The 22673-nt window shown below is 37.6% G+C and overlaps 1 protein-coding gene across 9 annotated transcripts in view; it reads right to left on the minus strand.

Moving 5' to 3' along the window:
• Nucleotides 1–22673, minus strand: part of PHKA1 (phosphorylase kinase regulatory subunit alpha 1) — a 127120-nt gene that overhangs the window by 50810 nt on the left and 53637 nt on the right. For all 9 annotated transcript variants that reach the window (XM_021080697.1, XM_021080694.1, XM_021080698.1 and 6 more), the window contains exons 15-16: nucleotides 6005–6114; nucleotides 4910–5054 (exon numbers count right to left, since the gene is read on the minus strand). In XM_021080697.1, coding sequence (XP_020936356.1) covers nucleotides 4910–5054; nucleotides 6005–6114 — 255 coding nt within the window. The remainder of the gene's footprint in view (nucleotides 1–4909; nucleotides 5055–6004; nucleotides 6115–22673) is intronic.

The raw sequence follows: 22673 nt of genomic DNA on the forward strand, positions 1-22673 counted from the left end.
TTTTTATGATGACTGCCTTAAAAACTTTCTCATAATTCCAACATCTTGGTAATCTTGGTATTGGTGTCTGTTGTTCACCTTTTCTCATTGAAGTTGAGATTTTCCTGGGCATTGGTATGAGTGATTTTCTACTGTATTATGGAAATTTGGGGTATCATCTTATTAGACTCTGGATAATAATGATTCTTCTGATTCAGCAAATATCTTCTGATATTGTGCAGCAGAGAAGGAATCACTGCCTTGTTACTGCTAGGCAGGTGTGAAAGGAGTTCCTCTACTGGTTGAGCAAGGATGAAAGTCTAAGCTCCCCACTAATATTTCTCAAACACTAAGAGAAGGAAGGAGAGGCTACCTCTTCACAGCTATGTGAAAGCAGTAGTCTAGGCTCCCAACTCAACCTTGCTGATAGGAATGGGAATGGAGCTGCAGTCTTTCTCTGTGGTATTTGGGTGGAATAGAATATTTATGGTCTACAAATTTTCTGTCTGGCTAGGTTGCCCCTTTCCTGTTCCTTTGGCTAGAGGAAGAAGTTTTTCTCCTTAATCTTTTATTTTTATTATTATTTTTTTTAGGGCCGCACCTGTGGCATATGGAGGTTCCCAGACTAGGGGTCGAATCAGAGCTGTAGCTGCAGGCCTACACCACAGCCATAGCAATGTGGGATCTGAGCCATATCTGCAACCTACACCATAGCTCACAGCAATGCCAGATCCTTAACCCACTGAGCAAGGCCAGGGATCGAACCTGCAACCTCATGGTTACTAGTTGGATTCATGTCTGCTGCACCACAAGTGGGAACTCCTCCCCTGGATCTTTTAATATCTGTACTCATTTGTGTTTCTGGGATGATAACTTCTCCAGCACCCAGTCCAGGAAATATGAAACAGAAGGAAAATTCAGGAAATTCACTGCTGTGTCAATTCTCAGGTTCAAAGTGCCTAGCCAGTTTCCCTTCTTTTTTTCTAATGTTCAGAGTTTTCTTATGTTTATATTATAGATAACAGGGTTTTTAGCTGTGCTTAGTAGGAAGACTAGGGAGAGGTGAGTATATTCATTTTTGTCTAGAAACAGAACTCTCCCCCGCCCCAAGTTGAGAGTATTCAAGAATATAAAAATTTCTAAATATGACTTTGGCAAAATCTCAAGTTTTGATAAGCAGTAGTATCATTTTTCACTTTAAAACATCACATAATTTTATTTATTTATTTATTTATTTGCTTTTTGAGGGCTGCGTCTGTGGCATATGGAAGTTCCCAGGCTAGAGGTCTAATTGGAGCCTCAGCTGCCAGCCTACACCATAGCCACAGCAATGTGGGATCCGTGCTGAATTTGGGAACTACATCACAGCTCATGGCAATGCGGGATTCTTAACCCACTGAGCAAGGCCAGTGATTGAACCTGTGTCCTCATGGATATTAGTCAGGTTCGTTACCACTGAGCCACAGTGGGAACTCCCATACAATTTTAAATTTGATTTCCTCTTTAACCTAGGAATTATTTGCAAAAATTTTAATTCCTTCATGGTCAGATTTTAAAAAAATTATTCTTGTATTAATTTTATGTCCTATGCCTGATGCTATCATGTATATGTTTTCTAGTTTTACTTACTTAATTAATTAGGCTGTGCCTATAGCATGCAGAAGTTCCTGGGCCAGGGAGAGAACCCGTACCACAGCAGTGACCCAAGCCACAGCAGTGACAATGCCAGATCCTTAACTGCTAGACCACCAGGGAACTTCTGATTTCTACTTTTAAAAAATAAACATTTGTTGTGTATTGTATTTCTGGGTATAGTTTCATATACACTCATAAACACAAAAATTGGGTTTGTTAATCCTCTACATCTTTTAACTATTTTGTATAACTGATCTGTGACATTATTATAGAGGTATGTTATAGTTTCCCACTACAACTATACAATGGTTTTATCAAATTGTCCTTAAGTTTTCCTAAAATATCTGCTTTAGTATATGTCATTGATATTCTTCAGTAGATAAAAATTTATAAATGTTCCATCATCTTGGTGTACCATAACTCCTATCAATATAAAATATCATACTTGTCCCATTTACTGACTTGTGCCTTAAATTCTATTTACTATTTTTGACATTCATATTACTACTATTGCTTTTTTGCATTTGCATGATATATCTTTAGAACTTCCTTTATTTTCCATATAATTTTATTTTAGGGATAGCTTTTGCAAGTAACATCTAGCTAGATTTTGCTTTTACCTATCCTAAGAATCTTTGTCTTTATATTGAGAATTTAATTCTATTTTAATGTGATCACTAATATGTTCATTCTCATTTCACCAGCACAAAATTTTCCCTGACAAAAATACATAGCTATTGGTAATGCAGGCTTTGGGGACTGACAGATCTGATTTGAGGCCTGACTCTGTTGCTTATTAGCTTTGTGACTACCCAATGAATCACCTCGCTCATCTATAAAATGGGGCTGTTAGTAGTACCTACCTGAATAGGTTTGTTGTAGAGATTTCAAAATAATGAAATGAAAGCACTTAGCCCAAGTGCTTAGTGCCTGGCACAGAGAAAGTACTGAATAAATGTTGCAGATATTTTTGCTGTTGATACTGCTGTTTTTGTTATGTGACCATGTACCAAGTATCAAACATTTCTGATTTAAATCTAGATCTTAATTTTATTCCTTTTACCAAACTATGGCCATTTATTTCATCCCAACTATTAGGTATTTCAATTTTGAAATCTCTTTGTCACTACAAACTCAACATGTCCCTTTACAACTGGCATCTTCCTTTAGCATCTCTCTGCTTCCACCAATGGCAGCACTATTTACCTAGTTCAAACATCTTGGCATTATCTTGAATGCATATCTCACATCTAGTCAGTCAACACCTAACTTTCAAGTGTTGTCTAAAATGACTCTTGCATCCTTCTTTTCCACTCAATTTTTACTATCACCAATTCAGTGTATCTTCTCATCACCTCATACGTGGATTAGTTTCCTTGACATTAGACTCTCCTAACTACAATGTACACTGTCACCAAATCAATATTCCTGAAACATCACTTTTATCTTGTCACTCCTTGCTCAAAAACTTTTAATAGTTTCAGATTTCTGAGAAAATTTGTTTTAATTTCAAGGTCTTCATAATCTGACCTTAGCTTACTTGTCCAATTTTGTTGATAATAATAATGGATTGAGGGTTTGGGATGGAAATGTTCTAAAGTTAGGTTGTGATGATGGTTATACAAATATAAATATAATAAAATTCATTGAATTAGAAAAATAATAATACTCCAAGATGCAACTTGACTCACTTCTCAACCTGGCTTCTTCACTGTCCACATAAAAGTCAAACGTTGCTTCAAGGCTTCACTCATGGTATTTTTTTCCCTCACCTTTAGTATTCCTTCTTTCTTCCTCCCATGTGAATACTACACATCTCAAAAATCCTGGATAAGTCCCACCAAGTCAAGAAATTTTGACAACTTGATCACCATCACTATAAAATACTAATCTAATGATTTAGTACTTGTTTTTTTTCTTTGCCTTTTTTGGCTGTGGCTGTGGCATGTGGAAGTTCCAGGGCTGGGTATCAAACCTACGCCACAGCAGCAAACTGGACTGCTGTAGTGATAACAATGGCTCCTTAACTTGCTGCACCACAAGGGTACTCCTGTTTAGTAATTCTTTATACATTGTTTTGAATTGTTTTCTATTTTTTTTGGTCTTTTTTTTAGGGCTGCACCAGAGGTATATGGAGGTTCCCAGGCTAGGGGTCAAATCAGAGCTATAACTGCTGGCCTACACCACAACCACAGCAATGCAGGATCCGAGCCACATCTGCGACCTACACCAGAGCTCATGGCAATGCCGGATCCTTAACCCACTGAGCAAGGCTGGGGATAGAACCTGCGTCCTCATGGATGCTAGTCAGATTCGTTTCTGCTGAGCCACGACGGGAACTCCTGTTATCTATTATTTTTGCAAATTAGCTTTCCCTTTCCAATTAGACTTTATACTTTCTGAAGGCAGTTCTGGGAACATAGTAGTTGTTAAACGAGTACTTTATAGTCATCTTAAATGAAGAAGAGAGACAAAAAGAAGAAAGACTACCCTACTTCCTCAACTCCTATGCTTTTGAAGCACTTTAGAGATGTGGCCAAAATTCCAAACAGTCTGTCTGGACTTGAATGATTTATGACAAAGGATTCTTCTCTAATGAAAAGGAATTCTATGTACTTTGGCAGTACAAACAGGCTTTTGGAAGCAAAAGCAGAGACACAGAAAGGAAGTAGTGCTTCATTATCGGCCCCAGTCCTCCAGGAACTGAGAGAACAATAAAGCTTTTCACCCAGTTTCAAATAAGCAATGTCAATAAGCCCAGCTAATAAAGAAAAGATAAACTGAAAGCCTTTTTATTTTTCCCTGCTAGATTTTATTGCTTCAGTTAAGCAAGCCTTAAGAAGGAGCAGTCTGGGAACTTATCTATAAAATTCTGATGCTCCACTGGAATAAGACAGATGCAGAATATAGTATTACTGTCTTTAAATGAATGTATTAATAAAGTTACTGTCAAATTGACCATGAAACCAATTATTTGAAGTAGTCTCAACCAAGTTATTCTATTACACCTTTTGAATTACAACTCTCAAACCACCTGAAATATTCTTATGTATTGGTTTATTTGTAACATATTTATCCCAAAACATAAGGTTCATGAGAGTAGAAAGCCCATCTACCTTATTCACCCATGTGTATGTCCAGTGCTTTGAGACGTGCCTGGCACAAAACAGGAGTTAATAAAAAACTGCGGAAAGAATAAATAAGAAGTAGCTTTCCAGTGACTCTATGATATTGAAGGGCTAACCTCATAACTTTTTCTAAAAATATATCCGTTCCTTGACTCATACAACCTTACCAAGCATGCTATGTGACACAGGGAAGGTGATGGTGGGCTGGCCTGTCATCCTCCAGCGGCTACAGAGATAGGAAATATCTGTTCTAAGCATTTCCACTATCATCTTGTTGTCCAGAGCCAGGTAGAACTGTTGCTGGTCTATGAACTGAAACAAAGAAAAGTAACAGCTCTGAAAAATTTGCTCTCACAACTATCAATATTTTAAAGTACTTGCATATTACAAAGGTATATAAGATGCCATAGGGGCAACAATACCTCCAAATTTAATGCTTGATTCTTCCCAAAGTATCTGGTGGTCCATTGGTACATAGAGTAGTATTCAAAATTTTTACAATGTGCTATAGTTTACACTACATGATTTTATTTAATTCTAACAACCCAGTGAGGGCTTTTCTCCTTTTTAATAAATAAGAAATAAGGCCAAGAGACATTGAGTAAGTTAGTAAAGTTGTATGACCAGCGAATGGCAAAATCAGAGATAGACTCTAGTTCATCACTCTTTTGTCTATAACTCAGCTGCACTATTTCAGATGTAAGATGACAAATGGGGAGCTTAGGTTTTCTTTCCAGAAAATAGTTTCTCCTCCTTATATATATAATAAGGCTTGCTATTATAATATGGCTAATAAACATTAGTATATAATCATGGCTAAAACAGTATTGACGTTTTTGTTTAGAAGAGCATATCAAAGATTTCAAGGCACGTAAAAAGGGGCCCTTCCCCAAACAAAGAGAACACTTAATTCAGCAGCTGGATAAAAAAGATATATTTTGTTTATAAAGGATAAACACAATAGTATTTTTAATCTTTAACAAAGTAAAGAGTACTTTTTAAAGTACTCCAATATTTGTAAAATCCCTAGTCACTGTTTCTGCAACATCCAGGACTATTCTTGGTAGCAGCAGTCACTTGGCACAGCTCTGTGATGCAAGAGCAATTCAGTCCAACTCAACAAATATTTACTGAGCAATTTGATATGTACAAGGCCCCATGGAACTCTGACCCTTGTCCCAACTCCAGTAAATGCTTTATTTTACAGTGTTTCTCTTTTATTTACATTCATATCAATGCACATTGAAGCCCATTCCACTCACCTGTGGAGTGAAGGTAAAGATAGTTTTCCGAATGTCATAGAGTTTTGAAGTTCCAAGGACTCCCATGTGTCTATAGGGTCTTCCACTGAGTTTCATTTTACTGTTGCATCCTGATAAAGAATTGATAAATGGTCAAGATATTTTTAGTGCACGAATCCTACCAGTAAACATTTTTTTTTGCAGTAGTTTACACTTTCTCATCAAACAAAGTTCTATGTCTCAAAGTTAGTGTTCATGTCATATACTGGGACATAGTACTGTGAGGCTTTTCAAGAGAAAAGAGTAAGCAGTTATCTCTGTTTTTAAAGAATTTTGGGATCTTATAAAGAAGCCAAATCATCTATATATGAGATAAGCATGCACATAAAAATGAAGAGTCCTATGAATGATAGAATGCTAATACCAGTATTCACATAATGAAATTTCCTTAAAGCCCATGAAAAGTACAAAGGCTTTTCTGATTATTAAACTTATCATTGTAAACTATGCCTCAACAAAGCCAAAGAGAAACCTCATCAGCTTCAAGATGGCATAGTAAACTGGAAAAAGTAAAATAAAAGTGCATCTTGATCCCTTCAATAGCATAGTATTGACACATTTTATTCAATGGGACAACATGTTTCATCCAAATAAGCTGATATATATATATATATATATATATATATGCTTTTTAGGGCTGAACCTGTAGCATATGGAAGTTCCCAAGCTAGAGGCTGAATCAGAGCTGCAGCTGCTGGCCTACACCACAGCCACAGCAATGCCAGATCCTTAACCCACTGAGCAAGGAAAGGAATCTAACTCGCATCCTCATGGATACCAGTTGGGTTCATTACTGCTGAGCCACAATGGGAACTCCAAGATATTTTAAATATTCTTCTTTTTTTTTGTCTTTATAGGGCTGCACCCCTGGCATATGGAGGTTCCCAGGCTAGGGGTCCAATCGGAGCTGTAGCCGCTGGCCTATGCCAGAGCCACAGCAACATGGGATCCAAGCCGTGTCTGCGACCTACACCACAGCTCATGGCAACGCCGGATCCTTAACCTACTGAACGAGGCCAGGGATCGAACCCACAACCCCATGGTTCCTAGTCAGACTCATTTCTGCTGTGCCACAACGGGAACTCCCAAAATATTTTAAATATTCTTATATGTGATAGGAAATTTTGTGGACCTTACAGTAAAATTTACTTTACAGAGGAGCCATTTTGAAAACTGGAAAAAGGGGGAAGGCTTGAATTATCAGAGAGCAACAAAAGTAAGGCATAATTTTAATGAAAATGTAAACAGAATAGATGCATCATGTGTCTAAATATCATGTGTGTATATATATGTGTATGTGTATGCACACGTATGGACATTCACATACCTCCACTTTATTTCGAGTATGTCTTATTTATAGTTTATCAATATGAAATTAGAATATGATAATTGATGTCCATGTTGAATATAGGTGCATTTCTTTTTGTCTTTCAAAAGGCAATTATTACATCAATATCTCTTACAATGAGGAAATGTTTTCAAACTTTTTCCCCAAAATATATATTAAATATCCTTTCATGTCAGTACTGAGAGGATTAGTACAACATTTTTTGTTGGGGGTGCTCAGACACATTTTTCCTTGGGGATTTCACTTTTGCCATTTCTTTATCCTAAGTATGATTTTTATCAAATGTGCCATTTTTTAGTTTGCTTCATTCCTAGAGACAGAACCAGAGAGCTGTCGATGCCTCTGGCCATATTCCAGGGTTCACTCTGTGAGGCACACATTATACCTGAGATTGATATCACAGCCAAGTTTATCCACTGTTTCTACCATTTTGTTTCCTTTTTTTATTATAGTAAAATGTACATAACAGAAAATTTTACCATTTTAACCACTTTTAATTGTTCAGTGGCAATAAGTACATTTGCAGTGCTATACAAGTATTGCTCCCACCTATCTCCGGAAAATTTTCATCTTCCCAGACTGAAATTGTATCCATTAAATAATAATTCTCCATGCTCCCCTCCCCCTCACAGTCCCTGGCAATTACCATTCTTTCTGTCTCTATGAATTTGCTTACTCTAGGTACCTCATGCATGTGGAGTCATACAATATTTATCCATTTGTGATTGGCTAGTTCCACTTAGCACAATGCCTCAAAATTCATCCATTTTATAGTATGTGTTAGAATTTTATTCTTTTTTAAAGCCATTATCTAAGAATTGTCTTTCTAAGGGTAGTATTCCCAGGCCTGCCATGTGAATTCTTTTCTGTAGAGCCTATCCCCTTGGCTCTTGGACAAGGTGTCTTTTTGTCAATAGGCTCCCTCAGAGCAGAGTGAGACCAACCTGCAGTATTGTCCTGTTATGTCCTCAGGGGCCTTAGATTGACCCAGATAAAACAAATCCATTACCAAAAACATGTATCTTCAAAAGCCAGGTGGCTTCATCCTTAAGTTTCTATATTAATTTTTTTTAACTTGGCTTGAGGCATCAATCTAGGCACAGCACAAGCTTGGTCAGTAAACTGAATGGCTTCCAGGGCTGAAGCAGTGCCGGGATAGTCAGGGCTCACTGATAAATACAACCCCAGAGGGTACATGCAGTACCCTTGGACAAAAAAAGATTACAACTGTTAGGGCATCCCAATTAGGACATACATTAATCAGGCAGTTTAGGTTAACAGGATCCCTAATGTGGCCGGCCTCTCACTGTGAGGTTTCCTGCTCTAGGGTTTCCAACCCAGTAAGAAAAACTCAATTTATTTTTTTATTTTTTATTTTTATTTTTGTCTTTTTGCTATTTCTTTGGGCCGCTTCTGCGGCATATGGAGGTTCCCAGGCTAGGGGTTGAATCGGAGCTGTAGCCACCAGCCTACGCCAGAGCCACAGCAACGCGGGATCCAAGCCTCGTCTGCAAGCTACACCACAGCTCACGGCAACGCCGGATCGTTAACCCACTGAGCAAGGGCAGGGACCGAACCCGCAACCTCATGGTTCCTAGTCGGATTCGTTAACCACTGCGCCACGACGGGAACTCCAAAACTCAATTTAGAACTTGGTTTCAATGGAAGAGTTTCCTGAGGGCAGCTGGATCCAAATAACTTTGTTCACAGCACCAGTTCATCTGCATTGTGAGTGTGGATGGCATGTGAAGGTACTGAGTGGAAGGTATAGGGACTGGGCCACCTCCTGCTTTCTCATAGTCAGCTCGGTCAGATCTGACCTTAGGCTCAGCAGTCAGTTTGAATTCAAAGCACCCTCAGCAGCAGGGAAGGCAACATATGCTTTTATTAGGGATGAGGGGAATACTTCCAGGAGCAGTCCTAAAAAAATCAAAGATCATTAATGCCCTCACCCTTCACCCATGCCTCCCCAGGTGTCAGAATTTTGTTTTTTCTCCACTGTTACAAAATCTGTGTGTTCCCATTTAGCACTCATAGTTTTACAATCATCCCCGCCCCTCATCCAGACCTTTTCTCTGGAAGAGATGTATATAAGAGGTTTAAAAGCACTTTCATAGGCAAACATTTTCATACAATTTAACCAGAAAGATATCATGTACAAGAACTGGTCAAGAAGAAATCTTGAATTTTTAAATATTTAAAAATGGATTTTTATACTTCCCACTACTTTTGTCCTGATCATTTATCTAGTAAGCAGCCTAGAAAAGATCATTCTTTTTATGTGGAGAGCTACGTTTAATAAGCACATTGCCTTACTAGGGTTTATGTATCAGGAGAAAGGGGAAGGAAGTAGAGTCAGGCTGTCAGTCTATTGCAAGCTGCAGCTAATCTGGAAAGTCAAACATGATCATCAACTTCAATGACAGAGACCCAGAAAGGATCAAAAGTCTGATCTGTCAGGAGTGAGGAAGAGGTCACATTCTCTATGATGTCCCTTCCCCTAATTTGCAGCTTTTGCAGAAATCATGTGTTAGGAATGCAATCAGTTTCTGTATCTAAAATATAGAGCCAATCCACAGATCAATTTCAGATGGTCCCATCAGAGAGCAAGACTTTTCTTATGGGTATCTGTAACCACCCTTTGGTGCTGGCTGGACCCAACTAGCCCAAATGGTCCAGCCAGCACCAAAGGGTGGTTTCACAGTTTAGCGTTTCATAAGTGGGGGGACCCAAATCTGCAACAACCAAGTCTGAGTTCATTTAAAGTTCGTGTAGTTCATTTAGCCTGTGCCTGCTTTCAGTTCAGTACATCTGGTATTGATACGGGAGTAGCCTTAGGTAGACCTTATCAGGTTTCAGCTGAGTCAGGTCCAGGCAATTAGAATCTGTGAATTTAAGATGCCAAAAAAAGCTGTGACTTTTCTTAGGCAGCAGCAAAACTGATATAGTGCAGGGCTGGTCAACTATGGTCTAAGTCCAAGTCCAAGTGACAAGCAAGACTTTCCTAACCTCTTTTTTTTTTTTTTTTTTTTTTTTTTTTCTATTTCTTGGGCTGCTCACGCGGCATATGGAGGTTCCCAGGCTAGGGGTCCAATCGGAGCTGTAGCCACCGGCCTACGCCAGAGCCACAGCAACGCTGGATCCGAGCCGCGTCTGCAACCTACACCACAGCTCACGGCAACGCCGGATCGTTAACCCACTGAGCAAGGGCAGGGACCGAACCCGCAACCTCATGGTTCCTAGTCGGATTCGTTAACCACTGCACCACGACGGGAACTCCGTTAACCTCTTTTTTTTTATTGTGCCTTACAGTCCAAATTAACCCAGTCAAAAATACACACATCCAGATGAAAAAAGTCATCAGCTTCTTAAGAGTTAGACATTTGGCTTCACAAAAAAATCATTAGCAAGTAGAAACTGCTTTTTAAACTCAAAAAGTATATCTTCATTTGAAGGCAATCCTCCCTTTTTATGTTGTCTTCTTTTCCCCTGAAGCTCCAATAATTTAAAAATTATAGCAAAAATCATTACTTATGGAAACTAGTTTTATATCCCATACTCAAAGAATCTGAATTCCAATTTTCCCACAGGCAGCAAAAAGCAAGGTAGTTGTGTCCAACTGATATTATTTTTTCTTTTTCGCAACTTTCTCTGATTAAGAGGATCCCTCTCGCTTTATGAGACTATAAGAATACAATATTTTACATCAATTTTTATCAAGCTTCCAGATGTAACAGTCACAGAATACAAAGCCATTTTTAAAAAGTTTATCCTTTTCTCCTAATTCGAAGTTTACTTAAACCTTGAGCAGAAAATCCAGCATTTACAGGCTTAATGTTATAGTTGCAGGGGCGATCCCAGCTGTAATGTGGGGGTGAGGGTAGAGGGCTATATGGCAGAAATGGCTGAAGTGTTTTTCTCTCTCTTTATAAAACTTTGCTCAAGCACTGGGAAGTAATTTAACCCTTTTCTTCCTCTCCCTCTTGAACAAAAGGAAAACAAACTTTTCAACATTTTGGCCCATTTGAAGTTCACCTTTGGGAATGTTTGAACCCTTTCTCCTCCAGCATTGAGGTGAAAAGAAAAACCAAAGACATCACCCAGGCTGTACTTTCCCCCCTCACTTTAGCCATCATGGCCAAAAGTAGTCAGAGAACACTTTGAGCCAACTCTCCTGTAGCTGGATCTAACATTTTCAAATTCCATAGGTAACTTTTACCTCTTACAACAAACAGCAGCTCAGCGGCTGATTCATACCATGGATAGCTCCATAGGCATCCAGGTACTACAGGTTTGTCATCTTCTACCTTCCTTTTTTCAAACAATGCTTTTGCCATATTTAAGAGAGTTAAGGTCACTCTAGACAATCCTGTCTCTGTGAGCAGTGTGTTTGGGAGTCCTGAAGACCACCTCAGGTTTGGTGATACGGTAACTTATGGGAGGAGAACTCAGGGGACTCAGCATATAGACATACTTGTGGCTAAGAGTTATTATAGCAAAAGGAAATAAAAATCAGTAAAGGAAAAAAAGATGCATGAGACAAAGTCTAGAGGAAACCAGAAACAAACTTCCAAGAGCCCTGTCTAATTGAAGTCACATGGCATATGCTCAATTCCTCCAGCAACAAATTGTGACAACAAGTGTGAAGTGTTGCCTACCAGCAGTGGAGACTCAGTATCCCATGTTTTTATTAAGGGCTGGTCACATGAGCACCCTCTGGCTGGCACACACTGAAACTCTAGACTTTCAGAAGAAAAGAAAACAATATGGCAGAAGTCACATTGTTTGCTCAGTTTAGATGTGGTAAACTATCCTTATCAGTTAGGGGATGGTGGAAACTTTCCTGAAATCTAAGTCTTCAGATACCAGCCAAGGGCCAACCTTGCAAGTAGGCCTTTTTAAAGATAGTATTCTCAGAGTTCCCACCATGGTGCAGTGGGTTAAGAATCCCACTGCAGCAGCTCGGGTCGCTGTAGAGGTGTGGGTTTGATCCCCAGTCTGGCACAGTGATCCCTGGCCTGGTTCAGCGGGTTAAAGATCCAGTATTGCGGAGTTCCCATTGTGGCACAGTGGAAATGAATCCAACTAGTATCCATAAGGATGTGGGTTTGATCCCTGCCCTTGCTCAGTGGGTGGGGGATCTGGCATTGCTGAGCTGTGGTGTAGGTCGTAGATGCGGCTCGGATCCCACGTTGCTGCGGCTACAGTGTAGGATTGGCGGCTATAGCTCCAATTCAACTCCTAGCCTGGGAACTTCCATATGCCGTGGGTGGCCCTAAAAAAAAAAAAAAAAAAAAGATTCTGGTGTTGCTGCAGCTACAACATAGGTCACAGCTGTGGCTCAGATTCAATCCCTGGCCAGCTAACTTGCATATGGTGGGTACAGCCATAAAAAATTTTTTTTAATGTGGTATTCTCTGGCCTCTTCTGTTAACACTTTTCTGCACATCGTCCATGTCTTTTAGAGCATATATGTATGCATTTCTGTTGAGTATATACCTTGTAGTGGAAATGACAGGTCCAGGGTATGTGTATGTCCTAATGATTAGTATTGAGCCTCTTGTCATGTGATTATGGATAGTTTGTATATTATCTTTGGAAAAATGTCTATTCAAGTCCTTTGCCTTTTAAAATTGGGATTTGTGTTTTTTATTTTTTTATTTTATTTTTTTCTAGATACAGAAAATGTATTTTATTTTATTTTTTTATTAAATTTATTTATTGGAGTTCCCGTCATGGCGCAGTGGTTAACGAATCCGACTAGGAACCATGAGGTTGTGGGTTCGGTCCCTGCCCTTTCTCAGTGGGTTAAGGATCTGGCGTTACCGTGAGCTGTGGTGTAGGTTGCAGACGCGACTCGGATCTCGAGTTGCTGTGGCTCTGGCGTAGTCTGGTGGCTACAGCTCCGATTCGACCCCTAGCCTGGGAACCTCCATATGCCGCGGGAGCGGCCCAAGAAATAGCAAAAAGACAAAAAAAAATTATTTATTTTTCCACTGTACAGCATGGGAGCCAAGATACACTTACATGTATACATTTTTTTCCATCCTTTGTTCTGTTACAGTATAAGTATCTAGACATAGTTCTCAATGCTAACTCAGCAGGATCTCATTGTAAATCCATTCCAAGTTGTAACCGATAACCCCAAGCTCCTGATCCCTCCCACTCCCTCCCTCTCCTGTCAGGCAGCCACAAGTCTATTCTCCAGGTCCATGATTTTCATTTCTATGGAAATGTTCATTTGTGCTGGATATTAGATTCCAGTTATAAGTGATATCATATGGTATTTGTCTTTCTCTTTCTGACTTATTTCACTCAGTATGAGAGTCTCTAGTTCCATCCATGTTGCTATAAATGGTATTATGTCATTCTTTTTATGGCTGAGTAGTATTCCATTGTGTATATATACCACATCTTCCTAATCCAGTCATCTGTTGATGGACATTTAGGTTGTTTCCATGTCTTGGCTATTGTGAATAGTGCTGCAATGAACATGCGGGTGCATGTGTCTTTTTCAAGGAAACTCTTGTCCGGATATAGGCCCAAGAGTGGGATTGCGGGGTCATATGGAAGTTCTATGTATAGATTTCTAAGGTATCTCCAAACTATTCTCCATAGTGGCTGTACCAGTTTACATTCCCACCATGTGTTTTTTATTTTAAAAATTTTCCCTGGCTTTATTTTTTTTTCTTTTAGGGCCACACCCATGGAATATGGAGGTCCCCAGGCTAGGGATCGAATTTGAGCTTATACCACAGCCACAGCAATGCCAGATATGAGCCATGTCTGTGACCGACGCCGCAGATGACAGCAACACTGGATGAGGCCAAGGATCAAGGATCAAACCTGCGTCCTCATGGATGCTAGTCAGATTCATTTCTGCTGAGCCATGATGGGAATTCCTCCCCTAGCTTTATTGAGATATAATTGACATATAATATTATGTAAGTTTAAGGTGTATAATGTGATTTGATAAGCAGATATACTATGAAATGTTTACCATAATAAGGTTAGTTATACATCCTTCAACTCACTTAACTGCCGTTTTGTTGTTATGGTGAGAATGTTAAGCTCTACTCTCATAACAACTTTCAAGTATACAATGCTGTATTGTTAACTATAGTCACCCTGCTGTACTTTATATCCCAGGAACTTATTCATCTTAAAATTGAAAGTTAGTACCCTTTCACCAATACTTCCTATTTCTTCCACCCCTCAGGTCCTGGCAACCACCATTCTACTCTGTTTCTATGAGTTTGATGTTTTTAGATTCCATATATAAGTGAGACCATACATTATTTGTCTTTCTATGACTTATTTCACTTAGCATAATGCCCTCAAGGTCCATGCGTATTGGCACATATGAGGCAAGATTTCCTTTTTCTCATGGCTGGATAATATCCCATTGTTACACACACACACACACACACACACACACACACACACACCCCACTGTCTTTACCCATTCATCTATTTAGGTTGCCTCCAAGTCTTGGCTATTGTGAATAATGCTGCAATAAACATGAAAGTTCAGATAGCTAAACTCCTTCAGATATATACCCAGATGTGGGATTGCCGATCACATGGTAATTCCATTTTTAATGTTTTGAGGAACTCTATACTGTTTTCAACACTGGTTGTAGCAAGTTACATTCCCACCAACAGTGTAGGAAGGTTCCTTTTTCTACACATTTTTGCCAGCATTTGCTATCTCAGTTTTTTTTTTTTTTGATAATAGCTATTCTAACAGGTTTGAGGTGCTATCACATCATGGTTTTGATTTGCACTTCCCTGATAATTAGTGATGTTGTGCACCTTTTCATGTACTGGTTGGTTACCTGGATGTCTTTTGTAGAAGATGTCTTTTCATTTCCTCTGCCAATTTTAAATAAAATTGAGTTTTTGCTATTGAGTTGCATGCACTCCTTATGTATTTTTGATATTAACCCTTTATCAGATATATGAGTTGGAAGTATTTTTCTCCCAGTCCTTAGACTGTTTTTTTTTACTTTTTAAATTCTTCCTTTTGCAAGACAGAATCTTTAGTTTGGTGTCGTGCCACTGACTGATATTTCTTCTGTTGCTTATGCTTTTGGTGTCATATCCAAGAAATCATTACCAAGACTGATGACAAAGAAATTTTCCCTTATGTTTTTTTCTAGGAGTTTTACAGTTTTAGGTCTTAAATTTAAGTTTTTAATCTATTTTGAGTTAATTTTTATAAATGGTGTAAGAAGGGATCCACTTTTGTTCTTTTGCATATGGATATATGCATATGGATATCCAGTTTTCCCAGCACCATTTTTCAGAGATTATCTTTTCCCCATTTAGCATTCTTGGTCCGCTGGTCACATATTAGCTGATAAAATATGCATGGATTTTTTTCTGGGTATGAGTCTGTTCCATCTGTTTATGTGTCTCTTTTTACACTAGCACCATACTCTTTTGATTACTATAGTTTTGTAAAATAATTTGAAATCAAGAAGTGTGATGGCTCCAGACTTGTCCTTTCTCATGATTGCTTTGGCTATTTAGGATCCTTCATGCTTACATTTAGAATTGTTATTTCTATTTCTGTGGAAAATGCTATTGCAATTTTGATAGGGTTGCATGGATCTAGAGATAGTTTGGGGAGGTTGCTTGGTTTGTTGTTGTTGCATTCTCTATATATTCTGGACGTTAATCCCTTATCAGATATATGAAATATTTTCTTTCATTCTATGGCTTGCCTTTTCACTCTTTTGATGGTGTCCTTTGATGCACATAAGTTTTAAATTTTGTGGATGTCCAATTTATCTAATTTTTCTTTTTTTGCCTGTGCTTTTGGTGTTATATGAAAGAAATCATTGTCAAATCCAATGTTACAAAGCTTTCCCCTCTATTCTCTTCTAAGAGTTTTATTTTAGCTCTGAGGTTTAGGACTTTGATCCATTTTGAGATAATTTTTGTATTGGGTGTAAAACAAGGGTCCAGCTTCATTTTTTTGCACATGGATAGTTTTCCTAGCACCATGTCTTTTTCTTTTTTGTCTTTTTGCCATTTCTTGGGCTGCTCCCGCGGCATATGGAGGTTCCCAGGCTAGGGGTCGAATCGGAGCTGTAGCCGCTGGCCTATGCCAGAGTTACAGCAATGCTGGATCCGAGCCACGTCTGCAACCCACACCACAGCTCATGGCAACGCCAGATCGTCAACCCACTGAGCAAGGGCAGGGACCGAACCCACAACCTCATGGTTCCTAGTCGGATTCGTTAACCACTGCGCCACGACGGGAACTCCTTTTTTTGTTTTTTGTTTTTTTTTTTGTTTTTGCCTAGCACCATGTCTTGAGAAGACTTTTCTTTCCTCCACTGAATGGATTTGGCACCTTTGTCAAAAATCATTTGACCATATCTGCAAGGGTTAATTCCTGGGACTTCTATTTTATTCCATTTTTCTACATATTTCTGTATGCCAATACTACACTTTATTTTAAAATTAAATTTTATTGGCATATAGTTGGCTTACAATGTTTAGTTAGTTTCAGGTGCACAGCAAAGTAAATCAGTTATACATATACATTAATTCCTTTTCAGATTCTTTTCCCATATAAGTTATTACACAGTATTGAGTAGTCCTTATTATTTATCTATTTTATATATAGTAGTGTGTATAATATTAATCCCAATGTCCTAATTTATCCCTCCCCCCAACATTTCCTCTTTGGCAACCTTTGGTTTTGAAATCTTTGTGTCTGTTTCTGTTTTGGTTGTAAGTTCTTGGGTATCATTTTTTATTAGATTCTACATATTAGTGATCTCACATGATATCTGTCTTTGTCTGACTTCTCTTAGTATGATAATTTCTAGGTCCATCCATGTTGCTGCAAATGGCATTTCATCCTTTTTTATGGCTGAGTAATATTCCATTGTATATATGTACCACATCTTCTTTATCCAATCCTCTGCTGATGGACACTTAGGTCACTTCCATGTCTTGGCTATTGTAAATAGTGTTACAGTAAACACTGGGGTGCATGTGTCTTTTCAAATGATGGTTTTCTCTGGATATACGCCCAGGAGTGGGATTGCTGGATCATATAGTAGTTGTATAATTAGTTTTTTAAGAAATCTCCATACTGTTCTCATAGTGGTTGCACCAATTTGCACTACCACCAAGAGTATAGAAGGGTTCCCTTTTCTCCATACTATCTCCAGCATTGATTGTTTGTAGACTTTTTGATGATGGCCATTTTGACTGGTGTGAGGTGATACTTCATTGTAGTTTTGATTTGCATTTCTCTAGTGATTAGTGATGTTGAGTATCTTTTCATATGCTTTTTGGTCATCTGTCTCTCTTCTCTGGAGAAATGTCTCCAATACTACACTTTTGATTGACAGTTTGGGGTCCTTTGGAATTCTATATGAATTGCAGAATGTACTCTTCTATTTTTGCTAAAAATGTCATTGGGTTTTGATAGGGATTGTATGGGATCTGTCAATCATTTTAGATAGTATTGACATCTTTTTTTTTTCTTTTTAGGGCCATACCTGCAGTATATGGAAGTTCCCAGGCTAGGGGTCAAATTAGAGCTGCAGCTGCTAGCCTATACCACAGTCACAGCAATGCCAGATCCAAACTGTATCTGCGACCTACACCACAGCTTGTGGAAATGCTGGATCCTTAACCCGTTGAACGATGCCAGGGATCAAACCCACATCCTCATGGGTACTGGTCAGGTTCTTAACCTGCTGAGCCACAATGGGAACTCTCAAATATTGACATCTTAATAATATTAACTCTTCCAATCCATCAACATGGGTTCATTTCCATTTATTTGTGCTTTAGGCTTTGTGTTTCAGGCTTTCTGAGAAATGGTCTATTTCTGATTTGCTTCATGAATTCAACTGAAAGCCTCAGGTGTTTATCACAGCTACTTGCACATTAAAAGGTCCTAAATGGAATTTTTGTCTTCTCAGCAGTGAGACTTTATACTTGGTTTCTTGATCCCTCACTCCACGTAAGCACAGCTTAAGAATCAGCAAATGCCTCAAAAGGAAAAGTACACAGAGAATGGTGAGCTTATTTCTCTGAGGTCCTCTTCTCTCCAAGATTTTGGTTTCTCAAGTCTTGGTTGTCTTGGTTACTTTCTGATACCTTCACTGTTTTTTCTTTTTACAGTTGCACCTGCAGCATATGGAAGTTCCCAGGCTAGGGGTCGAATGAGAGCTGCAGCTGCCAGCCTATGCCACAGTCACAGGCACCAGATCCAAGCCATGTCTGCAACCTATGTTGCAGCTTGTGGTGATGCCAGATCTTTAACCCACTGAGTGAGGCCAGGGATCAAACCCACATCCTCACAGACACTACATTGGGTTCTTAACCCACTGGGCCACAATGGGAACTCAATTCACTTTTATTTTAAAAATCCAGCTAGGGTAGTTGTTCTTACCATAAAGTTGGTTTGAAAAAAGCTGTTTCAACATAGTTGGAAACTGAAAGTCTACCTTTATTCTTTATATGTGGCACAACATATCATAATTCAGTCATTCTTGTTCATACACATTAGGTTGCTTCTAATTGTTGTTTTGCCATTACAAATTATGTTGTAACAAACATCTCTGTACATATCTTCTTGTGCACTTGTATATTATATAGGATAGATTCCTAGAAGTAAGGTTGCTAGACAACGTACGTGCATTAAAAATGTTTATAGGTAATGCCAAACTGCTTCAGATTTACACTACTACCAGGAGAGCTGACTGTTGATTTCTCCACATATTAACCAGCACTGGATATTGTCAATCTTAACTTTTATAAAACTGATGGACAAAACCTTATATTTCATTATTGTTTTATCTTACATTTCTCCAATTATTGGTGAGGCTGAAGCTATTTAAAAATATGGTACTAGGAAAGGAAAAACTGATCACTAGCACCAAAAAGTAAAACCAGAAATTTATACACACATAAATATGAGTCTATGTATATGCAGTAAATGATAAAGATATTTCAAAACAGTGTTTATATGAACTATTCAATCAACAGTGCTGTGAAGATGGGCTAATTATTTGGGAAACAAGTTATGATTCTTACCTCATAAGAAAAACTAAAAATAAAATTCTAGCCCTAAGAGTTAAATGTAAAATCGTAATCATAAAGAACTAAGAGAAAATGTACTGAAAATGGATCTGTCCCAGGGATGGATCTATTTTTCTAAGCATAACAGCAAAAAAGAAACCAAAAAGGAGAAAATTTTACTACATAAAAATGTAAAAGTTCTATATATCAAAATCAAATGCAAAATTAAAAGGCAAATAGTAAAATGGCAAAATATTGCAATAATGTGTGGGAGACAAAGTGTTAGCATCCCTGACAATTTTCAGTAGAAAATGGTAAAATAATATAAGTAGATAATTTGCAAAACAATAGAAAAAAGGCTATTTATTTTATGCATACAAGATTGTTATCCATATGACCAAATAATTAAAAATATTATACTAACATAGATATAAAAATAGTGCTGTAGGGGGCTATTTAAGAAAATGTAACAGGGTTCGTCATACATTATATTGCAAAAAACAGATTGCAGACCGTACTTTCTGATACCGTTTTTCTAAAAACAAGTATTTAGTGTACAAAAAAAATGATTGGGAGCAAATATTCCAAAACGGAAGCAGTGGCTTCCTGAGACTGGAGAATTACTGATTCTTATCTTTTTCTTTGTGCTTTTCTCTATCTCCCAGTTCCCTACAGTCAACATGCATATAAGCTATTTGGAATCAGATAACCAACTACTTATGAAAAGTGAAGAGAATGAGAATAACACATCTATTCAAATGAAACTAGGAGATAAATTCACAATTCCTGAAGAAATAAAAGATATATCTGATAAAATGAATGTATATGATATTGAAAAAGTTGCACAAAAGCAAGAAAATAATAATCTAAGAAAGTTATAGAATAGGAAATATATACATTATAAACATCATTGATAAAATCTTACCATAAAATACAAAGAATTGATAAAGATATGCAAAGATGTGCAGATCCTGATAGATATGCAAGCAATAAGCAATACAATTTTTAAAAATTAAAACAAAAATTAAAAAAATGCATATTCTCACTGGGAATTAAAGAGAGGAAATTAGAATAACTTCTGTGTATGAAAACTAATAATATAACAAAAGCAAATGATAAAAATCCAATGTTGGTGGGATAGTAAAAATAAAAGGATATATTTTATATTTATTGATGTCACTAAAAAGTGACTGGTCTTTCTAAAGAATAATCCAGCAACATGTAACAAGAGCTACAAAGTTGTTCAGATTCTTTTTATCCAGGATCCTTTTTCTGAGAATATACTCCAAGGAAACAGGAATATGTGTATGAATGACTATACAAAGGTATTCAAAGAAGGATAAAAATTTTGGAAAACGATTCAAGTACCCAATAATAAGAAAACAATTGCTTTACTTTGATGGACTAATATAGAGCTCTTTCAATTTGTGGACATACATGAGAGAATGAATGGAAAAAAAAGCACAATATGTACACATGAATACAACTATGAAAATATATCTATGTGCAAAAATTAGAAAAGAATTAGTATTATATAATATTTGAGTCTAATATTTATAAAGTTCTTTTTTATTGAGGTAACATTCATTCATAATGATACATTTCCTATGTACGATATATTTCTACTACTATATAACTTACTATGTGCTAATCACCAGAAACTTAACTTTCCATTTGTCATTGTACAGTTGAACCCCTTCACCTATTTCAATCCCTCCCCCTCAGCCTCTTGTCCTTTGGTAGCCACTACTCTGTTCTCTGTATCTACATGTTTGCTTTTGTTTATTAATTTTATTTTACTCCACAAATGAGTGAAACCATACAGTATTTGTCTTCCTCTGTCTGACTTTATTTCACTTAGCGTAACACTCTCATCAATGTCCATTCATGTTTTTGCAAATGGCAAGATTTCATCTTTTTTATGGCTGTCTTTTTGATAACAGCCATTCTTACAGGTGTGATGTGATATCTCACTATGGCTTTGATTTGCATTTCCTTAATAATTAGTGATGTCTAACATCACTAATGTGCCTGTTGGCCATCTGTAAATTCTTAGGAAAGTGTATATTCAGCTCCTCTGCTCATTTTTAAATCAAGTTGTTTTTTTGTTGCTGAATTTTGGACATTAACCCCTCATTGGATACATCATTTGATCATTTGTAAATACCTTCTCCCATTCAGTAGGTTGTCTTCTTCTTCTTTTTTTTTTTTTTCCTTGGGCTGCCCACGGCATGTGAAAGTTCCCAGGCCAGGGATTCAATCCATGTCACAGTAGTGACCTGGGCTGCTACAGGGACAATGCCAGATACTTAACCTGCTGTGAAACAAGGGAATTCCCGGTGATCTTTTCATTTCATTTATGGTTTCCTTTGCTGTGCAGAAGTTTTTTAGTTTGATGTTAATCTCATTTGTTTACTTTTGCTTTTGTTTCCCTTACCCGTGGAGACAGCTAAAAAGATACTGTAAGACTGATGTCAAAGAGTGTACTGCCAGTGTTTTCTTCAAGGAGTTTTATGGTTTCACTTCTCACGTTCAGGTCTTCAATCCATTTTGAGTTAATTTTCATGTGTGGTGTGAGATAGTGGTCTAGTTTCATCTTTTTTTGCATGTGCCCGTCCAGAGTTCCCAACACCACTTATTAAAGATACTATCCTTTCTCCATTGTCCTTTCTTTGCTTCTTTGTCATGCATTACTTTTCCAAATATGTGTGGGTTTATTTCTGGACTCTAAATTCTGTACTATTGATCTATCTGTTTTTCTACCAATACCATGCTATTCTGATTACTGCAGCTTTGTTGTTTGAAATCAGGGAGTGTGATACTTCCAGCTTTGTTCTTTCTTCTAAGGATTACTTTGGGATTTGGGGCCTTTTATGGTCCCACATAAGTTTAAGAATTTTTCTCTTCTATTTCTGTGAAAAATGTCCTTGGGATTTTGATAAGGCCTGAACTGAATCTATAGATTTTGACAATGCTATTTCTTCCAATTCATGAGCATGGAGTATCTTTCCATTTATTTGTTTCTCCTTCAATTACTTTCAACAATATCTCAGTTTTCAGTTTATATGTTGTTAACCTCCTTGGTTAAATTTATTCCCAGATATTTTTCTTTTTGTTGTTTAAGAATATCTTGCTCACGTATTTTTTAGAGGGATGATTGTGGATCTCAAGTTACCAGAGTACAGATTTTAGATTTTAGGGGATATATTTTAAATGATGATATAG

Source organism: Sus scrofa, chromosome X (genome assembly GCF_000003025.6).
Source record: "Sus scrofa isolate TJ Tabasco breed Duroc chromosome X, Sscrofa11.1, whole genome shotgun sequence".
Lineage (NCBI taxonomy): Eukaryota > Metazoa > Chordata > Mammalia > Artiodactyla > Suidae > Sus > Sus scrofa.